This window comes from Olea europaea, chromosome 14 (genome assembly GCF_002742605.1).
Source record: "Olea europaea var. sylvestris chromosome 14, O_europaea_v1, whole genome shotgun sequence".
NCBI classification, from domain to species: Eukaryota; Viridiplantae; Streptophyta; class Magnoliopsida; order Lamiales; family Oleaceae; genus Olea; species Olea europaea.
In genome coordinates this window covers 14,462,647-14,475,407 of record NC_036250.1, presented here as the reverse complement: position 1 = coordinate 14,475,407, position 12,761 = coordinate 14,462,647, and the positions used below count along the sequence as shown (strand labels likewise).

The window sequence follows — 12,761 nt, the reverse complement described above, 5'->3', positions numbered from 1 at the left end:
GTTTCCCATGGTATAGGTTTGACCTAATATTTTACTTAGATATAAATGATATTAGAATGAGCCTCGATTACTTAGATCATAGTACATAGAAAATACAGTAAATCGTGAGTCCAAAACCCATTGTAATTCATTTTGTAGTTGCACTATGTAGATTTAGCAATTCCCAAATTATAGTGTGTGTTTTCTACATTTTGTTCTTCTGATTTTGCGTTGTAGTACAGATGATTTGTTTAATCTACAACAAAACATGCACCTAGCAAATAATCTGAAATGAATTTTAGAATGAATCAAAGTAGTTTGGTCAATTTAACAGATGATCCAAATTATAAATGCATATTATTAAGAAACTCACGAAATTGGTGTAGTATCAACAATCAACTTAGATTAGCTGCAAATTCACTACTATTTCACATCAGTCTTTCAATCTAAAATTCTAGTATACTAATTGTAGCAGACAGCTAAAATTTCATAAACGCACTACTATAACTAGATCATAATATATCACGTGATGAAGAAGTGGTGGCAACAGGAAAAAGGAAAACGAAAAAGGAATAAAAAGGAAACAGTAGAAGGTAAACAACATGGAGAGTTTTTAGCGAGTGAGAATTGGAGTGTGATATCAGATCCGTGCTCAATTATTAAGCTGAACTCCCGTTGGAATCGAAGTTCATATTCTTCATATAGAAACTACTTAATTGGTTTAAAACCTCGACTTTTGTTTCGATGTTGTTTGGAATGATGTTTATGTTGTGGCAACTGCAGCTGTATTGGAGGTTGCAAGTGTAGTTGAAACAGAGTTTGCATCCTCCCAATTTCTCCACTTAATATCTCTTGCTCCACTGTAGAAATTCGCTTTTGATTACTCAAAAATCTGTAATAAGAACAAAATCATACAAAAGATTGTTCCTAGGACAACATATATATAGGGCTGTAAATGGATCGGATCTGCCCACATCCGATTCGATCCGATAATCCAACAGATATTTGATTGTTCAATCCATATCCAATTTTATATGTTATTGGGTATCCAATTAGATAATACGATCCAAAATTTAAGAAATTTAAAAGACAAAAATTTATATTAATCGACTTCTAAACCCTAAAATTAAAAGGTCCAAATAACTTTTTACCAAATTCTTGGCCCACCCATTAATGGATTACATTGGAAGCAATTCTAGTTGTTGGCCCATTTGATTATTTAATTCATAAAATAAATTAATTATTTTTTTATCTTATTTTAATTAATAAGAAATTAAAAATTCTCCAAATATTTCAATTAACAATATTATAGTATCATCTAATATTACTTGTTACTTGAAAATTATGTGTAAAATATAATACAAGTTTCAAAATGAAAAAAAAAAATTATGTGTAATAAATTATGCGATAATTAAATATATTATACTATTATAAAAAAATCAGGTTGGATTGTCATCGGACTAGATTAACTTATATCCATTTTTTTTTCAATTAGTTAGCGAATTATCATATTTGGATCTTAATCAGATTATCAGATTGAGACTTTAAATACATCTCCTATTAATTTAATCGAATTCAAATCAAAATTCAATCCATTGACAGCCCTACATATATATCATAGGCGAAGCTCCTATGTAAACGAAAGAATTACAGTGTTTTATGTGCAGCTCTTGCGATGAACTTTCCAGGCGTTGTCTCAACGCTTTATTTTCCATGGTCAATATAGTATTATGCTGCTCAAGGAACTCAACCTCGGCTAAGACCTTACATCTTTCATCCTATTATATAGAAAACAGGAAAAGATGAAAAGTATTTGAACCGCCAACAATAAATAAATAAATAAATTGAATGTACAACTAATATATGCAATTCTTCAATATATCCTTTACCTGTAGAAGTTGGACGGTTCTCTCCAGTTGACCTATGTACCGAAGTTTTTTCACCCATGATCGGTGACCGGTATTCCTACATTGTAATATCTTAGGATGCAAATCAGATTTGTCATATGATGACATGAATAATTCCAATAGTAAGCAATAATTGCATAGAAACATGTGTTTATTGTCGAGACTGTTGGAATTGGTTAAGTAGAAAACATGGGAAAAGTGACTTCGTTTCAAGTTCGACGAAATGTTCGAACTTGATCTGATAGTCAAATCCCAAATGTAAATAGATTAACTTGTTCTACTTGTTGAGTTGATCATCATGATATATGTGGAATCTCAAAATTAATTCGGATGAATGAAAAATTATGGTCGAAAGTTGGAAAGAAAGAGAGGACAAATTGGCTAAAAATCAACCAACTCCGCCGCCCGCCTAAGGCTAGCATGGCATTTGAGCTACATGCCAACGATGGGCTCAGTGTTTTTATGCTCGAGCGATGCAAAGGCAACAAGTGAGTGACAACAAAAGCTACAACCTTTGGTAAAGATTGCTGAGTTTTGAGATGTGTCTCTTCATTCAAAACATCTCACCCTCTATAAATAGAACCATTGGGACGTCTATTTCTTCATCCCAACAATATGCAATCATAGCATAACATTATTTTCTTTCACATCCCAAAAAGAAAAGTTGGCTTGATGAACAAGATATTGATGAATTGTTCATACGTAAAATCATAATCATAGATATGAAACGAAGTGACTTAGACAAATCTTTTTTATCGATACCTCAGACCAATCAAGAGATTCTATTGCATGTATTTTGGCTAAATACACACTTCTCTAGCAAGAGAGGAGCTCTACCAGCTGAGCTATGCATAAATTTTGGTTTTATTTTGTTCATTCAAAAAGGAGAACAGATCCATTCTTGGTTTGCTGATCTTGTGTTTTGGAGTTCTAATAACACAAGAAGATAGTTGTTGTATCTTGGGATTTGAGTTGTTGTATCTTGGGATTTGATTGTCATCATGGATAAAGAGTTCAACTCTTACCTTAACTTTTGCATCCATTTCATTTGGCGTTATCTTTGTTGGCATACTTTCTTGTTTATTTCTTTGTCGTAATTTTCTACGGTCTTCGGTAAGGTTGGTAAGTTTATTTTGGTTTTGAAAGTCATTACTCTATTATTTTTTCAACAATCTTAAATCAATTTTTGGAATGATAACTTCATCTTATTCGTTAAACTGATTTCACTTCGATTTAACATCTTCTACTCCTCCTCAAATTTGATTTGTGGTTCATCTTCTATTTTGTGTCAACAGAAATGAATACTGTTTACAGTACCGACTCCATTTCGAATGATACTTTCAATATCGCAAACAATGATATTGCATATAATGATTAGACAAGATTTGCAGATTGCTAAGGATAAAGATTTATCAAATCTGGGAACTTCAAAAGGAATTGTTCCTACCGATAAGATCCATCTGTTTGCGGTTACCCCTCTTACCATTCATACGAACTCTTTTTCCAAATGGAGAGAAATCAGAGAAATTTATTGGGGTCGACTTCAAGAGATGGCAACAAAAAATGTTGTTATATCTCACAACCTTACATCTGGCAAAGTTTTTAAATGAAGATGTTCACATCGTGCAAGAAGGAAAAAATAACATGGCATCACTAATAGCATTGGATTATTTGAAATATTCAAATTTCTTATGCGAGAATTACATTCTGAATGTATTGGACAATGCATTGTATAGCCTATATTGTTCCAAGAAATATGTAAAAGAACTATGGGAGTTATTGGAGAAGAAATACAAGATTGAAGACACTAGAACGAAAAAGTTCATTGTCAGAAAGTTCTTGGACTACAAAATAGTATATTCAAAGATGGTCATCAGTCAAGTACGAAAATTGAAAATTGTAAGTAATTTTCCATGGCATTCACACAGATAACATGTCTCTAACTGAATCATTTGAAGTAGTTGCAGTTATCAGGAAACTTTCTCCAATGTGAAGGACTTCAAGAATTATCTCAAGTATAAGCATAAGAAGATGAATATTGAAGAATTCGTCATCCAGTTGAGAATTGAAAAGATAATCGAAATTTGGACAAATGTGCTAGGAGTCACACGCTACAAGATGAAGCTAATGTGGTGAATTCCAATAATAAGAGCAAGAAAAGAAAGCATTCCATCGAACCTTCTAAGAAGAATCTAAAGAAATTTAAGGGCAATTGTTATAACTGTGGAAATGCTAGACATCACTCTATCGATTGTCGCACACCTATAAAGCAAGCCCAAGCGAATATTACCAAATCTGAAGCTATATTTGATGGTATGTCAAATATAAATTTATTGACCATTATTTCAGAATGCAACAATGTTGGAAACCCCATGGATTTGTGAACTGGTACGAGTACTACTTGCCACATATGTGCTGACAAATGAATGTTCTCTTCCTATACTCTAACCGAGGGTAAGAAATTGTTCATGGGAAATTCCTCAACTTCAAAAGTGGAAGGACAAGGCAAAATAATCTTGAAGATGACATTGGGCAAGGAACTTATCCTTAACAATGTTTTTCATGTTTCAGATATTCATAAGAAATTAGTATCAGGTTCTTTATTAAACAAGAATGGATTTCAAACTAGTTTTTGTGTCCGATAAGTATATACTTACCAAGAATAATATGTATGTATGTAAAAGCTATGTAAAAGATGAACTATTCAAACTGTATGTCCTTACTATTGTAACGAATAACTTAAGGAATAAAATATTTTCATCTGTTTATATTCTTAAGTTGTTTAATTTATGGTATCATAGATTAGAACATAAAAACTTTAAGTCATACGCAAGTTAATGAATTTAAATTTATTACCTAGTATGCATTTTAACAATGGAAAATGCAGAATTTGTATGGAGGCTAAATTGTCAAAACACCTTTTCACTCGGTTGAACGAAGCACAAAACCTTTAGAACTTATTCACACGAATATATGTGATTTAAAGTTCGTACAAACAAAACGTGGCAAATAGTATTTTTCATCACGTTCATAGATGATTGTACAAGATGTTGCTATGTACACTTGCTGAATAGCAAAGATGAAGCTTTAGAAGTGCTTAAGGACTATACAATTGAAGTTGAAAATCAACTTAAAAAATGAATAAAGATGATTCGTAGTGATCAATGTGAAGAATATGTCGCTCCATTTGAAGAATTTTGTTCAGAATTTGGAATTATTCATCAAACTATCACATCACACTCATCTCAGTCCAATAGGTTTGCTGAACACAAAAATCGAACCCTTCAAAAAATGATGAATGTTATGTTAATTAATTCACGCTTACCTCAAACTTGTGGGGAAAAACTATTCCTTTTGCAAATTATATCTTTAATTAAATATCACACAAAAGTAATATTGACTTGCCTTACGAATTATGGAAAAGTTGAAAACATTCCTAAAAATATCTTAAAAGTGCGGGGATATTTAGCAAATGTGCAAATACCTAGACCTAAGCAAGTAAAGATTGGAGTTAAGATAACAAATTTTGTCTTTATGGGATATGCAAATAATAGTAATGCATATCAATTTCTAGCTTATAAATCAGAAAAACTTGATGTACATGAAGGTGCTATCCTTGAATCGATGAATGATGGTTTCTTTCAAGATATCTTTTTGTATAAGAAAAAAGAAATAAGTTCACACAAATGAACTTTTAATGTTGTAAATGGAAACCATCAAGAAGATGACAATCATCAAGTAGATTAAGAACATAAGCGCAGTAAAATGCAAAGAATTTATAAGACCTTTGGTCCATAATTTGTAACACATCTGCTAGAAAATGATCTAAGGACATTTGACGAAACGATGTTTATCCTAAAGCTCCTTTTTGGAAAGATGTGGTTAGACCTTTGGTCCATAATTTGTAACACATCTGCTAGAAAATGATCCAATGATATTTGACGAAACAATGTTTCTCCCAAAGCTCCTTTTTGGAAAGAAGTGATTAATAATAAAATTGAATCCATCATAAATAACCATACTTGGGAATTGGTTGAACTCCCTCTGAAAAACAAAGCTTTAGGCAGCAAGTGGATCTTCAAAAAGAAATTGAAATCGGATGAATCAATAGATAATAAGCTTAGATTAGTAGCCAAGGAATATAGACAAAAAGAAGGACTAGATTTTTTTCATACCTATTCACCTATCACTAGGATCACTGCTATACATGTATTGATCGCAATCACGGTATTGCATAATCTTTAAATATATCAAATGAATGTTAAAACTACATTCCTAAATGGAGAATTAGAAGAAAAAATATATAGAAAAATTGCTCCGAAAAATTAGAAGAATGTGTGTGAGCTAGTAAAATCATTATATAGATTAAAGTAAACACCGAAGTAATGGCATAAAAAATTTGAAAAAAACTATATTGTCAAACGACTTTAAAATTAATGTATGTGACAAATGTGTCTACATAAAAAATACACCTAACAAATACATGATTGTATGCCTGTATGTTGATGATATGCTAATCTTGGGAAATAACTCGAACGCTAATTTCTCAACTAAGAAAATGTTGGTAAAACATTTTGTCATAAAAGATATGGAAGGGGGATGTGATATTAGGGATTAAGATCTCTAAGACACTTGATGGTTTGTCATTGTATCAATCACAATATATTGAGGTTATGCTTAAGAAATTTAAGGCGTATGATGATAAATCAATTAAGACACCGGTAGATTTAGGTTTACAGTTTGCCAAATATATTGGTGATCCTCTGATGTACATTACCAACTGTGCGCATCCGAATATAGCACATATAGTCAACAAGCTGAGTGGACTTACAACTAATCCGAGTATTGATCATTCGAAAGCATTAACTCGAGTACTTAAATACTTAAAACACATGGTTGGGTATGGATTACATAGCTTAAGATATCCTGCAGTGCTAGAAGGACATACTAATGCAAATTTGTATCTAATACAAAGGATTCAAAGTCTACAAGTGGTTATGTATTTACCATTGAGGGCTGAGTTGTGTCTAGGAAATTATCTAAGCAAACGTGTAGCTCGATCCACAATGGAATCTAAGTTTATTGTTTTAGATAAAATTAAAGAAGAAGTGGAATGGCTAATTTTCTCAATGATACTCCATGTTTGGAAAAATTGGTACCTACGAATAATATCCATTGTGGTAATCACTCAGCAATTTGCAAAGGCATAAAATAGTATGTACAATAGTAAATCTCGATATATACATTGAGGACATAACACCATTAAATGGTTGATATCAAATGGTACAATCTTCAATCCATTATGTTAAACTAAACGAAAACTTAGCGGATCCTTTGACGAAAGGACTTAGAAGAGATCAATTATACCATTTTTCAAGGAGAATGGACCTAAAGATTATTGAATGGGATCACCATAACGGAAACCCAACCTTGTAAATTGGAAATCCCAAGATCATGGTTCAATGGATGACTAAGTTATGAAAGACTCGGAGTAAAGTACTTACTCCCATTCTTACAACCTTAAGTGCTAGAGCAAAACTTTATATAAGAATAACTACATACTTTTAATGATTCCTATTCCTTGAAAGAAAGGTAGTAGATCATCTATGAGAGTGTGAAGTGGGGTCGTTTCTATGAGAATTTGAGAGTTAATTCTCTTCAAATACTTATGAAATCAAGAGTTGTTCAAAGCCAAAATGAACACAACCATGAGAATCAAAGTACTTAGTTAAGTTATGGTATTGGTATAGTTCTTTTAATTTACAAGGTTGAATGGTTTAGGACATCGAGTTCACCAGTTAGCCCAGTAAATTTGATTGCATTCAACTAAGAAAGGTTCAAAGCCATAAGCCACCTATCTTGATGCTATAACTTGTCATATATTCTCCTTTTGTTAAAGTCTGCATATCATTTGCATTGTGTATTGCATGTTGTGAATTTCCATTCATGTGGGAGATTGTTGGAATTGGTTAAGTATAAAACATGGGAAAAGTGATTCGTGTCCATTTCGAACAAACATTTGGACTTAATCCAATAATCAAATTACAAATATAAATAGATAACTTGTTCTACTCGTCAAGTAGATCGTTGTGATATATTTGGAATCTCAAAATCAATTCTCGATTCTCAATAAATGAAAAATTGTGGTCCAAATTTGGAAAGAAAAAGAGGGAAAACTGGCTGAAAAATCAACCAACTCCACTACTAGCCTAGTGCTAGCTTGACGCTCGAGCGATAAAGTAGCGACAAGCGAGCGATGAGCTCACTGTTTCTACGCTCAAGTGATGCAAAGGTAACAAGTGAGCAACAGCAAAATCTGTGACCCTTGGCAAAGATTGCAGAGTTTTGGACCGTGTCTTTTCACTCACAACCTCTCTTCTATAAATAGGACCCTTGGAATGTCCATTTCTTCATTCCAATGATATGCAATCATAGCATAACATTATTTTCTTCTTTCTCTACCAAAATTCTGGTTTCTTTTGTCCATTGGAAAAGGAGTACAAAATCCATTTTTGTTTTGCTAATCTTATGTTTTAGAGTGCTACTAAAACAAAAAGATAGTTGTTGTATCTTGGAACTTGATTGCCATCATCTGTAGGCATTGTTGCCAGGCAAAATCGACTTAACGACAAATAGTTCAACTATTGCATCCATTTCATTTGGCGTTATCTTTGTTGGCATACTTTTTCTTGTTTATTTTGTAGTTGTTATTCTGTTCGAATTTTGGTAAGGTTGGTTAGTTTGTTTTGGTTTTTAAAGTCATCACTCTATTATTTTCCAACAAATACTATTGGTTTGAGGCTGTGATCCGAATACTTACTGTTTAGCACGGTTTGCATCAATCTTGGGTGCAGAAGGCTTAGCTTGTGAGCCATTAGCTTTCTCGGTAGAGCCCTCGAGGTTTTGTGGAGTAGATTCCTCTCTGTTCTTCTCTTCAGCTGAAGTAGATAATACTTTATTTGCTTCCTGCAAAAAATTAGCAGTTTTATGTTTGAAAACATTGTCGTTTACCAAAAGAAAAAGAAAAAGAATAGAATTGCTCTCAAAACCTTTTTATTTGTTTCTTCCAATGAATATGTCTTGGTCTCGATGGAAGTGCTGTCTGAATCTATGCAATGTACTGAGTTTCTAGATCCTATTGAAGTTCCAATATATGCATTTTCATATTTGGATTGGTCCCTTATGTTAAATGTCCTTACTGCTTGTCCAAGGTATGCATTAGTATCACTTGCTGAGCGCTGGTGACCTCTAAGTACTGGTGATTCTGACTCGTTCAGGAGATCATCTAGCCAAGATGGTTGCTCCTCCATAAGAAAGCTTTCAGACGAACATCGTTGATGAAAATTTTCTGAACACATTGAAGGATTTCCTTGTGATTCTACTGGGGAAGAATTGAAGTAGGATATGGATGAATCGTGGAAGCCGAAAGGAGAACTCAGATCCTGCCTGCCACTGCTTGATCCACTCATGCTTTCCATTCCCTCTAACAAGCCTGCCTGCCTAGAATTGAAGAATGCTCGAGCATTTCTAAAACAAGCAAACAATCAGAAATGTTAAAATTTCCAATTTTTATTTTTTTTATTTATGGTTAGCAAATTAATAAGAAATAAAATAATTCTTGTGCTTTCCCTGTGGCAATTTTATGCACTTGCTTGGCCCAATTTTTCTAGAACTCATTTTCAACCACGCATTTCTCAATAAAATAATTTTATACGTAAATCAAAAAAAATTCCCTACTTTTTAAGTTTTAGCCACACATTCTGCCAAAAAAAAGGGGGGCAAGATCAGGGGCGGACCCAGACGACTTGGGTTAGGGGGGCAAAAATAAAATTTATAAGGTATCTTCTAATAAAAAAAACTACGCAAAAAAAAAAAAAAAAAAAAAAAAAAAAAAAAAAAAAAAAAAAAAAAAAGGCAAGATTTCACAAAATGGAGCAATGTATCACTTTTCACATGCGAATAATCTCTACATAACAGTGGCTATGTTTCGGGAACCATAAATAATATATTCACAGTCATCGTGTACATTATCTTGAAGCAGAGAAATATTTTTTAAACAGTTACAAAGAATTTGACTAGGGCAATGGAATTTAGATATATTGAATTTAGAGAATTGAGGTTTCATCCTAAAACGTTAATCCATCAGATAGAGTAGTCCATCATTTATCTCAGAAAAAATCAATGTGAGACTTTCTTCGCACTCTCCCAACAATCTCCTTGAACCAGGCACTATGTTATCCAGCCCCTTCCAAACCTGGAAGGATCACATGCTCCATAAAGGCTGCAACTGGGGATCCATCACGTTCCAACTTAGGGCCCATCATCTTTGTTCAGCTCCAACTGAGGATCCATGTTTTTTCTGGTCTCAATCCTTGAATCATATTTGTATCTCTTTTATTCAAATCCATCCGATAAAGGAACCAAGGAGATTTGTGGACAATCGAGATAGCATATATGTTGTGCAAGATTCTATAATCAAGTCTAAACGAATGTATATGCAGCCATGCATGCACAGGGACAGAAAATAGAGAGAGATTACCAATGTAGGAGGCAGAGATGGGCGGTCAGGATGGGGGAGTGCAAAGCATTGGGCAAATCCCCCACCGTCCACAACCAAACTGGATTTTGGGGTAAGAAACTACACATGGGAATGGAATGCTATTTCAACTAAAAGGAGGAAAATTTTGAGGAAAGGAACGCAATTTACGTAACCAAATTAAAAGGATCCATTTATTTTCTATACCTTTGAACATTTATCTAATTTTTTCACAGCTCCAATGCTATCGGATCCATAAAAATTTCGGTATTCAACCCCGACTGGTATCTGTAGTATGTTTGCTAACTTTTATTAGGCTAAAGATATTGACATCAAATCTTTTCCAGGTGTATCACATTTTAATTGAATGAAAGTCTCATAGCTTTTATTCATTGTCGTTAATATAACCCTTTTATTAGTTTTATTTATGACTGCTCTTTCAACTAAAGATAGCTGTTATTGATTTTATACCCTGCAAATATAAAAAATGTAATAAGTAATATAATGGATCTAAGGGTCCGTTTGATTACAAAGATGGAATTTTGGTAAAAAGAAAACGAATTCCAGAGAATTGAATTGCCTGGAAATTATTTTCTTGGGAATTGTAAATTATTGTGTTTGATTGATATAATTTTTCACGTGAAAAATGTTGAAATAAAAGTATTTTTTGGTGTTCGTTTGACTTTGTTTTACATGAAAATTGTCAATTAAATGGATAGAATTTACTGATGAAATTTGTTTTCATTGCCAACAAAAAAAATCAAGAAAATCATATATATTTTGATGTTCATTTGACTTTATTTTATATGGAAATTGTTAGTTAAAGGGAAAAAATCCAAGAAAATAACGAACTTCAATAAAATGGGGAAATTCAATTCCATGGAAAAAATAACCCTATCAAACAAGCAAAAGTTGGAAAATGGCAACCAAATTCCATTTTTCATGGAGAAAAAAAAAATAACAATCAAACACTACCTAACAGTCTAAATTATCGTTCCCATGACAACTATAGTTTTATTTTAATTTATTATTTCTAACTCTTATTTGAAGAAAAATAAAGAATATAGTTTGTAATTAGTTATCTAAATTATGTAAATTAAACTAAATTTCTCTAATGCACACAATTAATTAAATTAGTTTTAAAATATGATTATCGATGCTAGGACATATGATTTCATCTAAGGATCCCCCTTAATTTGGTAATCAAAATTCATGACTATTGTAGTGTTCAGTCGAATTCGTCTAACACATTCAATTTATCTCTCTCGAGTTCAAATTGATTTTATTTAATTAAGTCAATTTTATATATCTATGTAAATTCGGATACACCTTAAATCTCTAAGAGTTCATGCACCGACTGCACTAACTAGAAAAGATATCTCTATACTTTTATATTAATTATTAAATTTTATTATGTAATTTACCTTCCAATTTATTGTAGATTCACAAATCATCGAATTACTAGCATAGTAATCCAAAATATTAAACCCCATAAACAAATTCATTACATGAAAATTAAACTAGTAGAAAATTGAAAATTAAAATTAAAGGGTCAGATGTAGATAACATAGTTTGTCCTAACTAATGATCGAGCTACTGTTACTAATGAAAGAAAAACTATAGAAAAGAATAGAAATCATAATAAAGTTTTGAAATCTTGATGAAGAAAAAAAAAATTGGATTGCATCAAAAATCTTCTTTAATCTAAAAAAGCTTCAAACCTTAGTTATTTTCCCTTTATGTTCTCTATGCTTTTCTCTCTCTAAAATTATGTATCCCATAAAAAAATGATTAGAACTTATATAAAAGTCTATAAAAACTTTAAAAAGGAGTCCCAAAGTATGTCTAATGTAGAATTTGATTGTAGTTAGGAATCCAACAAAAGTTGGAATTAATTTGTTTTAGCTTATCGCACGCATACTGGGTCCTCTTTGTTTGCAATGAAGTTTCTTATCTTGAAGACTTAATTATTTTGGTTCAATTTCTCAATTTTTTGCTGCTTCAATCCAATTTCATCAAAACTTGTCCAATCCTAGTTTTATTTGCAATTCATATAATTTAACCTCAATTAAGCATATATTCGCTCAAAATAATAATAAATAGATAAGAATTGAGACTCAAATAAGTGCATCAAATGCAATTATTATCGAGAACAAAGTCAGAAAAGAAACACAGTTTACATAATAAAATTAAAATGGATCTATTTATTTTTCACATGTCTATGCTTTTATCTAATGTTTATTTTACAATAAATTTTACTATTTTAATAGCCCTTGTTTGAGCCCCATTATTTGGCTAAAAATACAATTTGAAATAATAGATTGACAGAGAATGTGTGA

General features: G+C 32.0%; 1 protein-coding gene across 1 annotated transcript; it reads right to left on the bottom strand.

Annotated features, from left to right (window-relative positions):
* Positions 1-311: 311 nt before the first annotated feature.
* LOC111409667 (uncharacterized protein At4g06598-like) lies at positions 312-10,562 on the bottom strand. The gene is made up of 6 exons (XM_023039688.1): positions 10,426-10,562; positions 8,936-9,413; positions 8,707-8,852; positions 1,869-1,944; positions 1,631-1,757; positions 312-839 (listed from the first exon to the last, which is right to left on the bottom strand). Exons 2-6 carry the CDS (start codon positions 9,362-9,364, stop codon positions 688-690), a joined length of 930 nt encoding a protein of 309 aa, XP_022895456.1. The 5' UTR covers positions 9,365-9,413; positions 10,426-10,562; the 3' UTR covers positions 312-687.
* Between the last annotated feature and the right edge of the window lie 2,199 nt (positions 10,563-12,761).

Coding starts and splice junctions, on each gene's coding strand:
- LOC111409667 (XM_023039688.1), bottom strand. CDS start 9,364: ATGGAAAGCATGAGTGGATCAAGCAGTGGCAGGCAGGATCTGAGTTCT. Junction 8,853..8,935: donor TGGAAGAAACAAATAAAAAG/GTTTTGAGAGCA, acceptor AATTTTTTGCAG/GAAGCAAATAAAGTATTATC. Junction 1,758..1,868: donor GAACCGTCCAACTTCTACAG/GTAAAGGATATA, acceptor TCTATATAATAG/GATGAAAGATGTAAGGTCTT.